We start from the raw sequence: 19955 nt of genomic DNA on the forward strand, positions 1-19955 counted from the left end.
AGGTCAACGGCATCATGAACTTTACCAAGTACTGCACTAGGGCATTTTAGCCCAAAAACCTTGTTGCCTCTGCCAGGAGGATGAAACTTGGCCGCAAGTAGATCTTCCAGCAAGACAATAACCCCAAGCACATATCAAAATACACAAAGAAATGCTTAATTCACCACAAAATCAATATTTCGCAACGGCCATCTGTCTACGGACCTGAACCCCAATGAAAACCTGTATTTTGAATTGAAGACGGCAGTCCATAAGCGCAGACAAAGGATATCAAGGCTCTGGAAAGATTCTGTATGGAGGAATAGTCTAAGATCCCTCCCAATGTGTTCTCCAATCTCATAAAACATTTCAGAAAAAGTCTGTGCCGTTATCCTCGAAAGGGGGAGGGTGCCGGAGTATATTAAAAACAGGGGTGCCAATAATTTTGACCCCTATCTTTTTTTAGAGAAAATTATTATTATTTGTTAAACAAAATCTCTTTCTCTGAGCAATTGTATTAGTATAAAATATATAATTTTTCCCAATTTCTTTGACATACAATATAGCTCAGTATTTGTATTATTTATTTTATACAATCTTTTTTGCCCATCTTTATCAAGGGTTCCAATAATTCTAGTATCTCCTTTTACTCCTTTAACATTGCAATTCAAATGCGAAAGACACAAAATAGATGTCAATACTTTGCATATTATATCAACAGTGATGACCAAAAATGCACAAAGGTTTCATAGTTTAGACAAATTCATATTGATTTCTTCCCATGACAATTTAGGATGGATGTTGGTTGAAAAGATGCCATGGTTTCCACCATACATTGAAAGTTCACAATCATGATTTTTCCTTCATTTTAATACCACAAGGAGAGAGCAATGGTGTAAATAACAAGCCACAATGCTTTCAAGAGATTTTTGTGTAAATTTGCTTCACTAAACAAGTTTACAGTTGTTTCCAATGTGTGCTTTGAGCTAGCATAGCAACATTTGTTTGGTTGTTGACTGGAAAAAAACTAATAATATAACGGTTGGATGGGGGTGAAAACGCGTACTTTAGAAATGGCTCAAACATGTATTTTTGGTGTAACTTAAATTTAGCATCATACCGTATTATAATGACCAAACATGTTAGCATGCGAGGACATTTAACACACACAAAAATTCAAAATATCCAGCTTTCCCACTGAAATTATACCACACATGGTATGTGTTCATATTGTGCAACTGTGCTTATGTACATGTACCCGCTGCCATTGGGCAGTGATGGATATCCAACATAACAATCCATCATTATTTTACAAGATTGTACTTTATCCCAGTAATACATTAACCTTTGACAAACTATAATGAAAGCAAATCCATTCATGGACATTGTCATTTTAGATATGTGTATCCTCGCTGCTGCTCCACACTGCTCATGTTATCATGGCCACATCACCCCCTGCAAGTTGAAGTGCTTTGAGACCTGGTGAAAAACTATATAAAATGCAATAAAATATTATTGCTAATTCCAATTGAGTGCACAGATTTTATGAAAACCTCCTTAAGGGGTTAGTCATTTTACCATGTGAAATGTGTGACCAAATTAAAACTAAAACGAATCCAATTGAAAAGAAATTAGACAACAAATGCGTTATTTATGCGGTTTACAGTTTGAACCCCTACAAAACTAGATCGATGGAATATCGCACAGTATGTGCCTCAAGGTGCAGAGATAATCCAGATGTGCATTTTTTTTAAATCCAGATTACCCCTATATCTAATAATAATAAGAAAATGGTAAGAAAATCCCTCATTACTCATCTGTACTAATTTAGGGACATCTTACTGCCCAAGTCTTCACAAAACCTCTCTCACAATATTGCGACACCGCAGCCAGCTCCTGGATGAATTCTAGGATGTTGGGGCTGCTGTTGAGGGTAATCAGGGACTGGAGTTGGGAAACACTGCATAGACTGCCAAAACATGCAGTGTCAAGGTTGTGAGAAGCTGTCGTCCTTATGGGAATTGGGGGAAGCTGGTCGTGACATCTCAAAGAAACTGGATGAGTGAGAGGCCTTTCTCGAACTAGAGGCCTTTTTCGATTTTAGTAGTTGAAGCACCTCGGCCAGCTGTGCCTCCACCACCGCCATGCGGCCATTAAGAGACCCGATGTCTCCCCTAAGTTCCTGCTTCAGCTCCAGGAAAGAGGCGTGCATGGTCTGTACGGGTATAGGACAGACAACCAGCTTCCCTTCTGACTGCATAGGGCTCCGGTCCTGCGGCGTGTGGGCGTCACTCACGTTATCTAAGCGCAGGTCGCTCTTAGTAATACCGCTGTCACAAGAGTCCGTCTTCTTGAGAGACATCTCGTTATGGGACTTAGTCCTGTCCGGCAAGGTCTCCATGGACTCGGCCTTAGAAACGCTGCTCCACGACCCTGCTTTCACAACAGACTCCTTGAAACAACCCCAGCCCTTTTTGGTCTTTGGCGCAGGCTCTGCGGACTTGCAGCCTATGAGGTTGCCGTTTTGGATGGCAGGGGCATGAAGCATGACTCGGCTAGAGGGCCTGGAGGACAAAGACAAAGATGTGGATGAAGCTGTGGGAGTGGCAGGGCTCTCGGTCACCATGATGATGCTGGTGGAGGCGAGGACCTCATGGTCCTTGGTTTGCTCCAGGTGGACAGTGCCCTTCTCCACATCTGGTGGCTCCCCCTGACAGGTTCGCTCCACTGCCAGTCGTGCCTCCCTCTGCTGCCGGAAGCGCTGGAAGAGGCGACGGACGGGGTGGTCCGGAGGAAGGTTCAGAGGGGCCTCGTTATTCCTCTTGAGCATCTCCTCTTCCTCACGTTTTACATCACTGATCTTCCGGAACACTATCTGTAACAAGAAATCAGAATATCAGGTTGGGATCAAGCCCATCTTAAATTCATTGGGTCCAAAATGAAATTTGCTGCATTACATCTACTCAACACGTTACCCTTTAAGTATTTTAACTTTAAGTATTTCTTTGGACACTTATGACTTAAACATTTCTAAACTGAAGGAAAATAGCATAATGTCCCTAAGCCTCCAAACATACACTACATGACCAAAAGTCTGTGGACACCTGTTCGTCAAACATCTCATTCCAAATCATAGGCATTAATATGGAGTTGGTCCCCCCCTTTGCTGCTATAACAGCCTCCACTCTCCTGGGAAGGCTTTTTACTAGATGTTGGAACATTGCTGCTGGGACTTGCCACAAGCCACAAGAGCATTAGTGAGGTCGGGCACTGATGTTGGGCGATTAGGCATGGCTCGCAGTCGGCGTTCCAATTCATTCTAAAAGTGTTTGATAGGGTTGAAGTCAGGGCTCTGTGGAGACCAGTAAAGTTCTTCCACACCGATCTAGACAAACCATTTCTGTATGGACCTCACTTTGTGCACAGGGGCATTGTCATGCTGAAACAGGATGGAAGCACAGAATCGTCTAAAATGTCATTGTACGCTGTAGCGTTAAGATTTCTCTTTTTACTGGAACTAAAAAGGGCATATCCCGAATCATGAAATGTTCTTCGACATGGAGGGTCAGATGGTGGTGATGTCCTAAGAAAGATGTACAGTAATTATTTCATAAAGCAAAAGTGTCGGAACAATAAAGTGTTGGCATTTGGGAATAGTTAATGCCTCATAAGGGAAGTTGGCACTGACTAACCAGGTTTGACTGTAACTCAAATCTCAATCGTGGAGAGTTTGGAAGTGGTAATGTTTAATTAGATCAAATGTAGGTAATATTGTGCAACATCATTACTATAAACATGTGGAACTGGCACGTTAGCATCGACTAGGAGGCAACTACTCTGAGGACAACCATTCACTGCCATAAAAATATCAGTGCAGGTTTTGTTTGTCTCATTCATTTATTTAATTATTTCATTTTCAATGGCCAGATGGAAGCTCACAGGAACAAGAAGCCTGCATTGTGTTTATGTAACACAGTGGTCTTTATTTAGCTGCACTCAGCACAAACACAAAGCAGTAGCAGCAAAAAGTAAAGCAGCTACCCCTCACCATAGTTATTTATCAAGGCAGTGGAAATGCAAAGTGTGGCCCCTTTAAAAATGGAAGAATATATTGAACCACATTGAAATCATGGCAGGTGACACATAAAACAATACAAACACATAAATAAGTAATGTTGGGGATAGGAAACATAATCAAAAAGGACAAATCTTATATCGGTCTGCTAATACAAGACTATTAAAGGCCCAGTGCAATAGTTTTGTAAAAAGCAAAAAAAAGAATTATTTAAGATTTTTCAAGGGGTGCTGCAGCACCCCTACTTCCCGCGGCTATGAGCACAGGTATGGTTTGAGAGCATTTATTTGAAACCTTGAAATTGTATTAGTCTAACCAAGTAACTGAAATTAATTGGTTTTCTCGTCACATCAGATATTTTAGAGTGAAGTGGGTGAGGTTAACATTGACCCAATGCCTGTCGAAATGCTTTAAGCAACGCTTTATTCAAACTTGCCAGATTAAGGCAAAGCACTGGTCACAATAACTTTCCATCTCAAAGCATGCAAAATGCAGCTTTAGCTGTCTGTTCAAACAGAGACCGTCTATGTCTAATACACATTCAGACTCTTCTCCAAAGACTGCTCCAAAAGGCATAGACTATCCCACAGTGCAAATTACATTTGTGTATTCATAAAGCACAATCCTCTGAACAGCCAATCAGATCTTTTGTATTTTTGGCAGACCAGAGCTGAGATAACTGCTTGACCTGAGGAAGGATTCAGTATGGCTAAAAAGTAGTGCTGAGCGATTAACCAACGTCTGTTCAATTATTTTAATTCCATTTTGTTCATTTTTTTTCTGTGAACTCAATGCACACATTGCACAGTTTCTCTAGAGATAAATCATATCTAGCCTGAACTGTGCAATGTAGTAGGGAGTTGTAGTTTGCAACAGGCCAATATTTGAAAATAATAAATTGGCTAATATTGTACAATCCAGGTGTTCAAAGCTCTGCCAAAGGCGATTCTAACATATTGACCCAGGGGTGTGAATACTTATGGAAATTATTTTTTATGCATTTCATTTTCAATAAATTTGCTAAAATGTCTAAACATGTTTTCACTTTGTCATTGTGGGTTATTGTGTGTAGATGGGTGCGAAATCAATGTAATACATTTTGAATGAATCCTGTAACACAACAACATTTGGAAAAGGTCAAGGGGTATGAATACTTTCTGAAGGCACTGTAACTACTTCTCCAGTATCCCTGCACATGTATTGGAACTGACCCAGTGTATAGCTAACTCATGTTCTTATTTTGTATGTATTGTGTTGTACTTTAATGTTATTTTAGTACTAAATTGATACTGATTACTGCATTGTTGGGTTTTAGAGCTTGCAAGGAAGGCATTTCACTGTACTTGTGTACGTGACATTAAAATGTAACTTTTATTTTCATGACGGTCTTCATCCATAACCATTCGTTTATACGGTAATTGTGCCCGCACTACAGCTGTAGTGTTCCATTTTCAGCAAATTACAGCACTACAATTACTCACCTGTAATATGTCGTCTAATCATGGCTACAAGAAGTCGCCACATTGCCCATAACTGTCCCCATCTTTATCTGTCTCTAGGAATGTGGCAGATTCATTCAGTTAATATTAATTTGTTCATGACCATGATACTATTTGAGATTCAGTATGGCTAACAAGAAAATGTGTTGTCCATGTAGTGACAGATCAATCTCAGTATCTTGTGTTAGTAATAAGACCTTTCTCAGATCATGATTACATGTGGTCATGCAGACTGCAGAGGCTTTTCCAGAATCATTTTGACATTAACCACGTAATCAATATCTTTATTACCCTAGTCGTTTTCATTTAGCCATTTCACCTGGTGAAATTGAATCGTGACAATGGATTAACATTTGGGTCAGGAGATTTTAAAAGTTCTTGGTAGTCGTATAATAAAACATAGACGAAGAACAAGAGAGTAGTTGGTACATAATGCTTTGTAGAGTGGATTATTGTAGCTAGTTGTTTAATGTTATGAAACAGCTGGTCATGAAATCATGTAGATCAATGTGTTATTAGGAAATACAGCACAAATACTGTAGTCAATCAGATTATTGTATTAGACTTAGATTAGATTTAGACTTGTATCCCAGACCTGTATCCCAGATTTCTCACAAGATCAGTAATATTGGCTGAAACTTCACCAGCAAACTTTCCGTAGAGTTTCTTAATGGAGATATCTTCGATTGGTGAAGAAGACATAAGAACTTTATAGAGTAGAGGGATTATTTTTGTAAATCCTGATGTGTAATGTCAAAAGATCTGTCCTGTGAAGCGACTGCAGACGATGCAGTATGGGGTATTGCAGGTGGAAGACCAGCACTGTGCCTACTCAAGCGAGTCAGGGTCATTTCTCACACAGGAGATCATTATTGCACAGTGCGGCAGAACGGGTCCCATGCAGCAGGGCTGGGTTTCAGATCGATCAGGGGAAAGGAGAGGCCATGAGAGGGGTAGAGACAACGAAAGGGAAATAAAGAGGAGAAAAAGATAATGGGAAGAAGATGGAGAGAGACTGGTGATGACAGACAATACCCACCTAGTGTTTAATCAGCCTAGGGTGGAGAGGTGTTACACATTGGATTCAGTGGAGGCTGCTGAGGGGAGGACGGATCATAATATTGGCTGGAACGGAGCGAATGGAATTGCATCAAACCATGTGTTTGATGTATTTGAAATTATTCCACTGATTCCGCTCCAGCCATTACCACGAGCCCGTCCTCACCAAATAAGGTGTCACCAACCTCCTGTTATAGGATTTGTCTTTTGATCAAAAGGTTGGTGGTACTTATCTTCTTAATAGTTATGTACTTTGTACAGTGAGGTAAAAAAGTATTTGGTCCCCTGCTGATGTTGTACGTTTGCCCACTGACAAAGAAATGATCAGTCTATAATTTTAATGGTAGGCTTATTTGAATAGTGAGAGACAGAATAACAAAAAAATACAGAAAAACGCCTGTCAAAAATGTTATAAATTGATTTGCATTTTAATGAGGGAAATAAGTATTTGACCCCTCTGCAAAACATGACTTAGTACTTGGTGGCAAAATCCTTGTTGACAATCAGAGGTCAGACGTTTCTTGTAGTTGGCCACCAGGTTTGCACACATCTCAGGAGGGATTTTGTCCCACTCCTCTTTGCAGATCTTCTCCAAGTCATTAAGGTTTCGAGGCTGACGTTTGGCAACTCGAACCTTCAGCTCCCTCATCAGATTTTCTATGGGATTAAGGTCTGGAGACTGGCTAGGCCACTCCAGGACCTTAATGTGCTTCTTCTTGAGCCACTCCTTTGTTGCCTTGGCCGTGTGTTTTGGGTCATTGTCATGCTGGAATACCCATCCACGACCCATTTTCAATGCCCTGGCTGAGGGAAGGAGGTTCTCACCCAAAATTTGGCGGTACATGGCCCCGTCCATCGTCCCTTTGACGCGGTGAAGTTGTCCCGTCCCCTAAGCAGAAAAACACCCCCAAAGCATAATGTTTCCACTTCCATGTTTGACGGTGGGGATGGTGTTCTTGGGGTCATAGGCAGCATTCCTCCTCCTCCAAACACGGTGAGTTGAGTTGATGCCAAAGAGCTCCATTTTGGTCTCATCTGACCCCAACACTTTCCCCCAGTTGTCCTCTGAATCATTCAGATGTTCATTGGCAAACTTCAGATGGGCATGTATATGTGCTTTCTTGAGCAGGGGGACCTTGCGGGTGCTGCAGGATTTCAGTCCTTCACGGCGTAGTGTGTTACCAATTGTTTTCTTGGTGACTATGGTCCCAGCTGCCTTGAAATCATTGACAAGATCCTCCCGTGTAGTTCTGGGCTGATTCCTCACCGTTCTCATGATCATTGCAACTCCACGAGGTGAGATCTTGCATGGAGCCCCAGGCCGAGGGAGATTGACAGTTCTTTTGTGTTTCTTCCATTTGCGAATAATCGCACCAACTGTTGTCAGCTTCTCACCAAGCTGCTTGGCGATGGTCTTGTAGCCCATTCCAGCCTTGTGTAGGTCTACAATCTTGTCCCTGACATCCTTGTAGAGCTCTTTGGTCTTGGCCATGGTGGAGAGTTTGGAATCTGATTGATTGATTGCTTCTGTGGACAGGTGTCTTTTATACAGGTAACAAGCTGAGATTAGGAGCACTCCCTTTAAGAGTGTGCTCCTAATCTCAGCTCGTTACCTGTATAAAAGACATCTGGGAGCCAGAAATCTTTCTGATTGAGAGGGGGTCAAATACTTATTTCCCTCATTAAAATGCAAATCAATTTATAACATTTTTGACATACGTTTTTCTGGATTTTTTTGTTGTTATTCTGTCTCTCACTGTTCAAATAAACCTACCATTAAAATTATAGACTGATCATTTCTTTGTCAGTGGGCAAACGTACAAAATCAGCAGGGGATCAAATACTTTTTTCCCTCACTGTAGCTGTAGTAGCAGTAGTAGTCATTGTAGCACAACATGGAAGTGGTGGTATGTGGTAGAGGTCGACCGATTAATTAGAATGGCCGATTAATTAGGGCCGATTTCAAGTTTTCATAACAATCGGTAATCAGTATTTTTGGCCACCGATTTGCAGATTTTTTTTATTTAACTTGGCAAGTTAGATTAAAAACACATTCTTATTTTCAATGACGGCCAGGAACGGGGGTTAACTGCCATTTTCAGGGGCAGAACAACAGATTTTTACCTTGTCACCTCGGGGATTCGTTTTTGCAACCTTCCAGTTACTAGTCCAACGCTCTAACATTGCACTCCACGAGGAGCCTGCGTGGCAGGCTGACTACCTGTTATGCGAGGGCAGCAAGAAGCCAAGGTAAGTTGCTAGCTAGCATTAAACTTATCTTATAAAACTTATCTTATCAATCTTAACATAACCACTAGTTAACTACACATGGTTGATGATATCACTAGTTTATCTAACGTGTCCTGCGTTGCATATAATCGATGCGGTGCCTGTTAATTTCTCATCGAATTACAGCCTACTCCGACAAACGGGTGATGATTTAACAAGTGCATTTGCGGGAAAAAAGCACTGTCGTTGCACCAATGTACCTAACCATAAACATCAATGCCTTTCTTTAAAATCAATACACAAGTATATATTTTTAAACCTGCATATTTAGTTAATATTGCCTGCTAACATAAATTTCTTGTAACTAGGGGAGTTGTGTCACTTCTCTTGCATTCCGTGCAAGCAGTCAGGGTATATACAGCAGTTTGGGCCGCCTGGCTCATTACGAACTGTTTAGTCCACTTATTCCTAACAAAGGACGTAATTAATTTGCCAGAATTGCACATAATTATGACATAACATTTAAGGTTGTGCAATGTAACAGGAATATTTAGACTTAGGGATGCCACCCGTTAGATAAAATACGGAACGGTTCCGTATTTCACTGAAATAATAAACGTTTCGTTTTCGAAATGATAGTTTCCGGATTCGACCATATTAATGACCAAAGGCTCGTATTTCTGTGTGTTATTATATTATAATTAAGTCTATGATTTGATATTTGATAGAGCAGTCTGACTGAGCGATGGTAGGCAGCAGCAGGCTCGTAAGCATTCATTCAAACAGCACCTTAGTGCGTTTGCCAGCAGCTCTTCGAAATTCTTCAAGCATTGCACTGGTTATGACTTCAAGCCTATCAACCCCCGAGATTAGGCTGGTGTAACCGATGTGAAATGGCTAGCTAGTTACCCGGGTGCGCGCTAATAGCGTTTCAAACGTCACTTGCTCTGAGACTTGGGAGTGGTTGTTCCCTTTGCTCTACATGGGTAACGCTGCTTCGAGGGTGGCTGTTGTCGATGTGTTCCTGGTTCGAGCCCAGGTAGGAGTGAGGAGAGGGACAGAAGCTATACTGTTACACTGGCAATACTAAAGTGCCTATAAGAACATCCAATAGTCAAAGGTATATGGGAATATTACCTGGGAATATTGAAGACTCATGTAAAAAGGAACCACCAGCTTTCATATGTTCTCATGTTCTGAGCAAGGAACTTAAACGTTAGCTTTTTTACATTGCACATATTGCACTTTTACTTTCTTCTCCAACACTTTGTTTTTGCATTATTTAAACCAAATTGAATATGTTTCATTATTTATTTGAGGCTAAATTGATAGTATTTATGTATTATATTAAGTTAAAATAAGTGTTCATTCAGTATTGTTGTAATTGTAATTATTACAAATAAATAAATAAAAGTAAAAAAAACAGCGGATTAATCGGTATCGGCTATTTTTGGTCCTCCAATCATCGGTACCGGTGTTGAGAAATCATAATCGGTCGACCTCTAGTATGTGGTAGTACTGTAGGTACTGTATTGTAGTAGTAAAGTATTGCCCAATACTATACAGTGAGGGAATATGATTGTAGTGTGTTTTATCCCTGTTGGCTGGCTTCTACCATGCTGTGCTGGCAACATTGCCAGGCTCTGCTTTGACTTTGCCTTTAAAGGACAACTGTCTGGCATTGGTGGTCAATATTATGAACCCTGAACTATCTGATCAGCCAGTCAGAAAGGTATGGGTTTACCTCTCAAGGGTCTAGTTCTTCTTAAGGGTTTTTTTTTTACTCCAGTCACCTTTGCTCTTTGTGGATTTGAGGCCCATGCTTTTTTGTTGTTGACCACTTCATTTGTAAAAAGTGATATACACATGAAAATGAATTGAATGACTGATTACAAATTTCAATTCTTGGCGCATGGACAGTGATAGAACAAGTGACTAATGTCTCTCTGTTGTAACAATATATTCCCAGAGCTTGTGTGTTAGTCTACGAATCACTTTTTGTGCAAAGTCCCTTGCTGCTGCACTCAACTGCAATGCTGGAGGTCTTTCACACTTCCTGTTTCTCACCTTGACCTTATGAATTCTGGTAAAGAAGGGAATAAAAAAAATCATCTTCATGGTAAAGCAGAACCGAGAAGAGGATCTGACCATAGCCCTGAAGGAGTTCCCCCACTCGCCTCCTAGGTTACTTCCCCTTCTGAAATATCACGTTTTTTTACTTTATGCCTTGGTTTGTGCAACATGATTTGGAAACAATTAACATCACTAAGGGGCAGTATTTCTAACCTTAGATCTGTGGGTTTGACAAACATTTTCCTGCAAGTCTCCCACTGACATCAATGAATGATTCACGTGAAAGTAATGCATGCTTGTCCATACTTGGAATGGGGCCCCAACAACCTAAATAAAGCATTTATGAATTGTAAACCTTCTTTTGCCAGGTAAGTTGATAGAACTGCGAAAAGTTACAGGGGCGAGGTTTGAGGTTGAATGAGTCATCCATAACTATTTAATGAATATGATGTAACAGTTAAATAAAGGTGATATTAAAGATTCATGCATTTTTGACATCCATCTTGCAGGCACTATAAAACAAGAGGTTGAAAGCAGCCCTCTCGTCAAATGTAACAAATGTATCCACTTCGCTGTACTGTATGTCGCTTCGGATAAAAACATTTGCTAAGTGACATTTATATACACAACCGGTCAAAGGTTTTAAAACGCCTACTCATTAAAAGGTTTTTTCTTATTTGTACTATTTTCTACATTTAAAAAATATATATTTTACCTTTATTTAACCAGGTAGGCCAGTTGAGAACAAGTTCTCATTTACAACTGCGACCTGGCCAAGATAAAGCAAAGCAGTGCGACAAAAACAACAACACAGAGTTACACATAAACAAACGTACAGTCAATAAGACAATAGAAAAATCTATGTACAGTGTGTGCAAATGTAGAAGAGTAGGGAGGTAAGGCAATAAATAGGCCATAGAGGAAATAATTACAATTTAGCATTAACACTCTTGCAAAAGAGCAAGAGGAAGAGTAACAATATGGGGATGAGGTAGTTGGGTGTGCTATTTACAGATTGGCCGTGTACAAGTACAATGATCGGTAAGCTGCTCTGACAGCTGATGCTTAAAGTTAGAGAGGGACATATAAGACAGAGAGGGAGATATAAATGACATCGCCGAAGTCAAGGATCGGTAGGATAGTCAGTTTTACGAGGGTATGTTTGGCAGCATGAGTGAAGAAGGCTTTGTTGCAAAATAGAAAGCCGATTCTAGATTTAATTTTGGATTGGAGATGCTTAATGTGAGTCTGGAAGGAGAGTTTACAGTCTATTGTAGAATAATAGTGAAGACATCAAAACTATGAAATAACACATATGGAATCATGTAGTAACCAAAACAGTGTTAAACAAATCAAAATATATTTTATATTTGAGATTCTTCAAATAGCCACCCTTTGCCTTGATGACAGCTTTGCACACTCTTGGCATTCTCTCAACTAGCTTCACCTGGAATGCTTTTACAACAGTCTTGAAGGAGTTCCCACATATGCTGAGCACTAGTTGGCTGCTTTTCCTTCACTCTGCGATCCGACTCAATTTGGTTGAGGTCGGGGGATAGTGGAGGCCAGGTGATCTATGCAGCACTCCATCACTCTCCTTCTTGGTCAAATAGCTCTTACACAGCCTAGAGGTGTGTTGGGTCATTGTCCTGTTGAAAAACAAATGATAGTCCCACTAAGCCCAAACCAGATGGGATGGTGTATCGCTGAAGTGCCTTGAATTCAAAATAAATCACAGTGTCACCAGCAAAGCACCCCCACACCATAACACCTCCTCCATGCTTCAAGGTGGGAAATACACATGCGGAGATCATCCATTCACCCACACCCCGTCTCACGGACATGGCGGTTGGAACCAAAAATCTCCAATTTGCACTCCAGACCAAAGGACACATTTCCACCGGTCTAATGTCCATTGCTTGTGTTTCTTGGCCCAAGCAAGTCTCCTCTTCTTATTGGTGTCCTTTATTAGTGGTTTCGTTGCAGCAATTTGACCATGAAGGCCTGATTCATACAGTCTCCTCTGAACAGTTGATGTTGAGCTGTGTCTATTACCTGAATTCTGTGACGCATTTATTTGGGCTGTAAATTCTCAGGCTGGTAACTCTAATGAACTTATCCTCTGCAGCAGAGGTAACTCTGGGTCTTCCTTTCCTATGGCGGTGCTAATGAGAGCCCCAATTTCGTGGTATCCAATTGGTAGTAGTTACAGTCTTGTCTCATCGCTGCAACTCCCGTACGGACTCGTGAGGCGAAGGTCGAGAGCCATGTGTCCTCTGAAACACAACCCAACCTAGCCGCACTGCTTCTTGACACAAAGCACATCCAACCCGGAAGCCAGCCGCACCAATGTGTCGGAGGAAACACCGTATACCTGGCGACCTGGTCAGCGTGCACTGCGCCCGGTCCGCCACAGGAGTCGCAAGGGCGCGATAAGACAAGGATATCACTGCCGGCCAAACCCTCCCTAACCCGGACGACGCTGAGCCAATTGTGCGTCGCCCCATGGACCTCCCGGTCGCGGCCGGCTGCGGCAGAGCCTGGGCTCGAACCCAGAATCTCTGGTGGCACAGAAAGCTAGTTTAATGATAGAGCTTGATGGTTTTTGCGACTGTACTTGAAGAAACTTTCAAAGTTCTTGAAATTGTCCAGATTGACTGACCTTCATGTCTTAAAGTAATGATAGACTGTCATTTCTCTTTGCTTATTTGAGCTGTTCTTGTCATAATATGGGCTTAGTCTTTTACCAAATAGTGCTATATTCTGTATACCCCCCCACCACCAAGTCACAACACAACACATTTGCTCAAACGCATTAAGACGAAAATAAATTCCACAAATTAACTTTTAACAAGGCACACCTGTTAATTGAAATGCATTCCAGGTGACTACCTCATGAAGATGGTTGAGAGAATGCGAAGAGTGTGCAAAGCTGTCATCAAGGCAAAAGGTGGCTACTTTGAAGAATCACAAATATAAAATATATTTGGATATGTTTAACACTTTTTTAATTACTACATGATTCCATGTGTAATTACTGAGTTTTGATGTCTTCACTATTATTCTACAATGTAGAACATTTAAAAAAAATAAGAAAAACCCTTGAATGAGTGGGTGTTCTAAAAGTTTGGGCCGGTAGTGTATATTATGCATTTTCACTTCTCTCACCTCAGATTATGCTGCAATGTCAATAGTTGCATTGCTATTTACTTTTTTAAACGAATAAATTGACAGCCTTGGAGACTTTTGATCATGTGTCCTTAAATTTGGTTTATAAACTTGCATGAAATTAAGTTTACAAAATAAATCCAGACTGCATATCTCAGTATCTCTGCTAAGAGCTCATTTCATTTTGTAAAGATAGTGTTCCTAATTATTCACTTATCACAACCGATCTGAGTAAACCACTCAACAAAAATAAACTACACATATAGGAAGCTACTTCAATACTTGTTGGTGAATCTGGTCCCGTCTCTCCAGTGTATAGTTCATTCATTAAACTAATGTAACATAAACCATGTTTCCAACCACAGTTTTTATGCGAATAAAAAAGTCATACCGTATAAAAAAACAAACACGACAGCTGTGATGGAAACAGGAAGTTTCGGTACAATTGTATAAATGCCGACAGATTTGTTCGCTTGTGTAACGGTTTTTGCAAGGAGAGGATCAAGGTGCAGCGTGGTACGTGTTCATGACGGTATTTATTAAAACTGAACACTGAATCAAAAACAAAGAGGAACAAAACACAACAGCTCTGTCAGGCGAAAAACAAGACAGAGAACAACTACCCACAAAACCCCTGTGGGAAAAGGCTACCTAAGTATGGCTCCCAATCAGAGACAACGATAGACAGCTGTCCCTGATTGAGAGCCATACCCGGCCAAAACAAAGAAATATACAAAACATAGAAAATGGAACATAGAATGCCCACCCTAGTCACACCCTGGCCTAACCAAAATAGAGAACAAAAACCTCTCTATGGCCAGGGCGTGACAGTTTGACACGGTTGGATCTTTTTGTGTCAGTAAAATGTATTATGTGAGAAATGGCTGTGGAAATGCCTTTATACGCAAATATTGATATAATAACCATATCAAAGTAAACTTGGAGTCGCGATGACATGGTGTGTGGTCCTCCAACTATGATTTAAATGGGATGGAAACACATTAGATTATATTTTTATTCGTTACATGAAAACTTAAGAGAAGAGTACATTTTGTGTGCACTAGGTCATCACGCACAGATTTATATCCGCAACAAGTCAATTTGGTGGAAACACCACTGGTGGGAAAATTTGCATATTTCCTTTAAGCATATTTTTTAATATTCACATGAAAATCTGTCGCCAATAGGATTGCAACCTACAGTTGAAGTCGGAAGTTTACATACACCTAGGTTGGAGTCATTAAAACTAGTTTTCAACCACTCCACAAATTTCTTGTCGACAAACTATAGTTTAGGCAAGTCGGTTAGGACATCTACTTTGAGCATGACACAAGTACTTTTTCCAACAATTATTTACAGACAGATTATTTCACTGTATCACAATTCCAGTGGGTCAGAAGTTTACATACTCTAAGTTGACTGTGCCTTTAAACAGCTTGGAAAATTCCAGAAAATTATTTCATGGCTTTAGAAGCTTCTGTTAGGCTAATTGATATCATTTGAGTCAATTGGAGGTGTACCTGTGGATGTATTTCAAGGCCTACTTTCAAACTCACTGCCTCTTTGCTTGACATCATGGGAAAATCAAAAGAAATCAGCCAAGACCTCAGAAAGAAATTGTTGACCTCCACAAGTCTGTTTCATCCTTGGGAGCAATTTCCAAACACCTGAAGGTACCACGTTCATCTGTACAAACAATAGTAAGCAAGTATAAACAACATGGGACCACGCAGCTGTCATACCACTCAGGAAGGGGACGCATTCTGTCTCCTAGAGATGAACGTACTTTGGTGCAAAAAGTGCAAATCAATCCCAGAACAACAGCAAAGGACCTTGTGAAGATGCTGGAGGAAACAGGTAGAAACGTATCTATATCCACAGTAAAACGAGGCCTATATCGACATAACCTGAAAGGCCGCTCAGCAAGGAAGAAGCCACTGCTCGAAAACCGCCATAAAAAATTCAGACTACGGTTTGCAACTGCACATGGGGACAAAGATCGTACTTTTTGAAGAAATGTCCTCTGGTCTGATGAAACAAAAATAGAGCTGTTTGGCCATAATGACCATCGTTATGTTTGGAGGAAAAAGGGGGAGGCTTACAAGCCGAAGAACACCATCCCAAATGTGAAGCACAGGGGTGGCAGCATCATGTTGTGGGGGTGCTTTGCTGCAGGAGGGACTGGTGCACTTCACAAAATAGATGGCATCATGAGGTAGGAAAATTATGTGGATATATTGAAGCAACATCTCAAGACATCAGTCAGGAAGTTAAAGCTTGGTCGCAAATAGGTCTTCCAAATGGACAATGACCCCAAGCATACTTCCAAAGTTGTGGCAAAATGGCTTAAGGACAACAAAGTCAAGGTATTGGAGTGGCCATCACAAAGCCCTGAGCTCAATCCCATATAACATTTGTGTGCAGAACTGAAAAAGCATGTGCGAGCAAGGAGGCCTACAAACCTGACTCAGTTACACCAGCTCTGTCAGGAGGAATGGGACAAAATTCACCCAACTTATTGTGGGAAGCTTGTGGAAGGCTACCTGAAACGTTTGACCCAAGTTAAAAAATGTAAAGGCAATGCTACCAAATACTAATTGAGTGTATGTAAACTTCTGACCCACTGGGAATGTGATGAAAGAAATAAAAGCTGAAATAAATCATTGTCTTTACTATTATTCCGACATTTCACATTCTTAAAATAAAGTGGTGATCCTAACTGACCTAAAACAGGGAATTTTTACTAGGATTAAATGTCAGGAATTGTGAAAAACTGAGTTTAAATGTATTTGGCTAAGGTGTAAGTAAACTTCCGACTTCAAATGTATCTACTGTGTCAATTATGCAATCAATGTATTTCTGAAATCAATATGACTTAGTATACTCATCAATATTTGACCTTATCGACATTCACTGTCTAAATGCCTAATCAGCTCGCGTTAATGCAAAAGTCTATGAAAAATGGTGGTTGTCGACAGATTTCCATGGGCATAATCTTACAGAAAGGGGCACCACGACATTATGGCGGAACCAGGGTCGTGTTCATTAGGGCACACAATAGAAAACAACAATGAGCGTTTCTAATTGGACAGGTCCAGGTAGTTCTTCAATTTGGTGCCTAATGATCCCTGCCCTGTATCATACCTCACAGCAGGTTCTAGCATTAGCCAAATCAACCCCTGTGGTTACCTAACCTGAAAGGTACAGTGGATTAGTGGCTGCCTGAAGAGACTTATGCACCTGAAAGCTTTTCTAGACTCAACAAAGCAATGACCTTGATGACCGCGAGAAACCGCATGCACCACGGCTAAGGGTGCAGATCGTGGCTAACCATAATAGGATATGCGGTAAAAGTGAGTCATCGTATTAGTCAACATGACCTCTATTGCCTAACATATACTCAAGTTTGAATTGCATGATGACGACAAGGACAGAGGATTGCGTCTTGATGAATCAACAGCACCTTCTGATGAATAAGCTATGTCCTCCTTGTGAAGATGCTGTGTTTTCTTCAGCAAAGTTGAATCAATTTCAGTACTTGATGTTTTATAGGAAATGCAGTGGGTTTTCAGTGACGTTCTCAGTTTACAAGTTTTGAGTGGGTGTAAAAAGTCAATGAAGAAACGCGCTCATCACTACCATGGTTAAAGGCTACAAGATTATAGCACTGATATTCAGATCAATAAGACACTGCGGGCCATTTGTAAAAACAAAGGCAACATTAAAAAATGATCAATAAATCTGCATCAATAATAATCTGTCAAATTATGCATTTATAATATACTATTCAAACACCATGATGATTGTCATATTGTAACGATCCTCGCTAATGAGCCCACTTTACAATTCCCCCTAAGTGAGTTAACCCTATTGGAGCAATGCGTAGCGTGTCTTTAACACAAGCGACCTGGGTTCTATAATATTTTGATAAAGGCTGATGGAGCATAGTGGAGTTGATACTTTGTTTAGATGCCTTATCTTTTCACGGGTAAAATGACAGAAACAAGAGAAAAAAAGGAAATTTTGATCAAAATGGAGGACAAGGTGAATCCATTATTGAGTAATTATTCAACATTTGTCAAATATCACTTTGTGCATTTTACTTGTCCCTGAAAGGAAATATTGTACTATGCAATACAAAGACCGGGAACTGGCCATCATTTCGATCTCAATTCCTCTTGGTCCCAGAAAGTTCTTTAAGACACATTTCACAGAGAATCAATTATGGTGTAACCTCGTCCCCAGCTATTGCGAGCATTGAGCGGATGTGTCTGGGAATGAGATTAACTATGGTGAAACAGCAAGGCCAGAGTCACAAATGAAGTGTGAGACACTCAGTACAACTGACTCTGCATGATGAAGGTAGACTCAGCAATGACATCAGTTTTGGCAGATTGTTGTTGTTTATGCCTGTAAGGCAGAAGTCATTTTTTTATGCTGTTGTTGATGTCTAGCCAAAGGTTGCCCCACTGTGTTTGATGATGAAATATTGCTGAGTCTATCTTTAAGCTGTTCCCATGAAGAGAAGGTGCCACACCCACCAAAAAAGCAAGCTTTGAGAAAGATCAATTGAGGTTGAAGTGTCAGCTTTTTTAAATAAATAAGAGCACCATTCATTGAGGGAGATGCCATCACCTTTGCTTTTTTGAACTACAGGACACAGAGAGATCTCTGTACCAATATTCTCAAATAGCTCTTGTTTCCCTCCAGACCACTGTTCAGAAAGGACTGGATAGGTGAAAAATAAATAACTTAGGAGTCTATCCAATCTTTTTGCCAATCAATAAGCTATTGGAGACTATCGAGACACAGTCAGAGAGAGAGCAGTGCCCCCGGGCAGCTTACCCTCTTTCTGAGGTTATAGGTGAGCAGCAGGTTGCGGGAGAAGTGGTTGGAGAAGGCCGTGTAGAACTCCAGAACTTTCTGCAGAGCGTCACGCTTGATGACGTGGAGGTCGCAGTAAGTCAAAGCCCGAACGTTGGCGCAAGCCTGGGCTAGGGTCACCTCCTTCCAGAAGACGTCCCCAAACACGTCTCCCTTTCCTGTGAAGATAAAAACGGGGGACAGAAAGGGGAGAGATAAAAAGTGAGGTGAATGATAACAAGGGAAACCCCATCCATCCACAATGCTATGAATCAAACTGCCATGAAGCTAATCTTGCAGCCTTTCATGGTAATACAAAGTAAAAAGCCCAAGGTCATGCTTCTATGCTGAAATGTGCTTCAATGCAAACTGCCTGTACAATGTTAACACACAAACAAATTGACCATTGAAAAATAGTGTGTTATGTAACTGGTAATTTAAAAAATATCTAGTTCGAGACCAATGGGGGGAAAATGATACACAGTGCATTTGTGATACCAATTGTAGAAGCCTTGTCGCCTACAAGGCAAACAGACGCTGTACTGAACTGTAAACAACATATTGCACCTCTTACTAATGTAAAGCTGCATCCCTCACTCCACCAAGCTCCTACTTTTCTGGAAACAGATCTAAAAAAGTATTAGCCAAGACTCTATAAGCCATGGTTATTAACACATATGCAGACCTTTTGTTTTTCACACATGAAAATACAAATCTGTCCCTTTCCAGTGTCCAAATACAGCTTATGGGAGCTTTTGGAGTTACAGTACAAAATCAAATGAAATTTTATTGGTCACATACACATGGTTAGCAGATGTTAATGCGAGTGTAGCGAAATGCTTGTGCTTCTAGTTCTGACAGTAAAATCTAACAAGTAATCTAACAATTGCCCAACAACTACCCATTTCAGTTTGTCCGTGATGTGTACGCCGAGGAACTTAAAACTTTCCACCTTCTCCACTGCTGTCCCGTCGATGTGGATAGGGGGGTGCTCCCTCTGCTGTTTCTTG

At 40.7% G+C, this 19955-nt stretch overlaps 1 protein-coding gene across 4 annotated transcripts in view; it reads right to left on the reverse strand.

The window, feature by feature from the left end:
* LOC115178050 (potassium voltage-gated channel subfamily H member 1) overlaps nucleotides 1-19955 on the reverse strand; it is an 84521-nt gene that overhangs the window by 18028 nt on the left and 46538 nt on the right. For 3 of the 4 annotated variants that reach the window (XM_029739072.1, XM_029739070.1, XM_029739069.1), the window contains 2 exons: nucleotides 18928-19124; nucleotides 1851-2854 (listed from right to left, as the gene is read on the reverse strand). In XM_029739072.1, coding sequence (XP_029594932.1) covers nucleotides 1967-2854; nucleotides 18928-19124 — 1085 coding nt within the window. In that variant the 3' untranslated portion in view covers nucleotides 1851-1966. Of the gene's footprint in view, nucleotides 1-544; nucleotides 2855-18927; nucleotides 19125-19955 lie in introns of those variants that run through there. The other variant, XM_029739071.1, reaches the window with a different exon arrangement.

Source organism: Salmo trutta, chromosome 38 (assembly GCF_901001165.1).
Source record: "Salmo trutta chromosome 38, fSalTru1.1, whole genome shotgun sequence".
NCBI classification, from domain to species: domain Eukaryota; kingdom Metazoa; phylum Chordata; class Actinopteri; order Salmoniformes; family Salmonidae; genus Salmo; species Salmo trutta.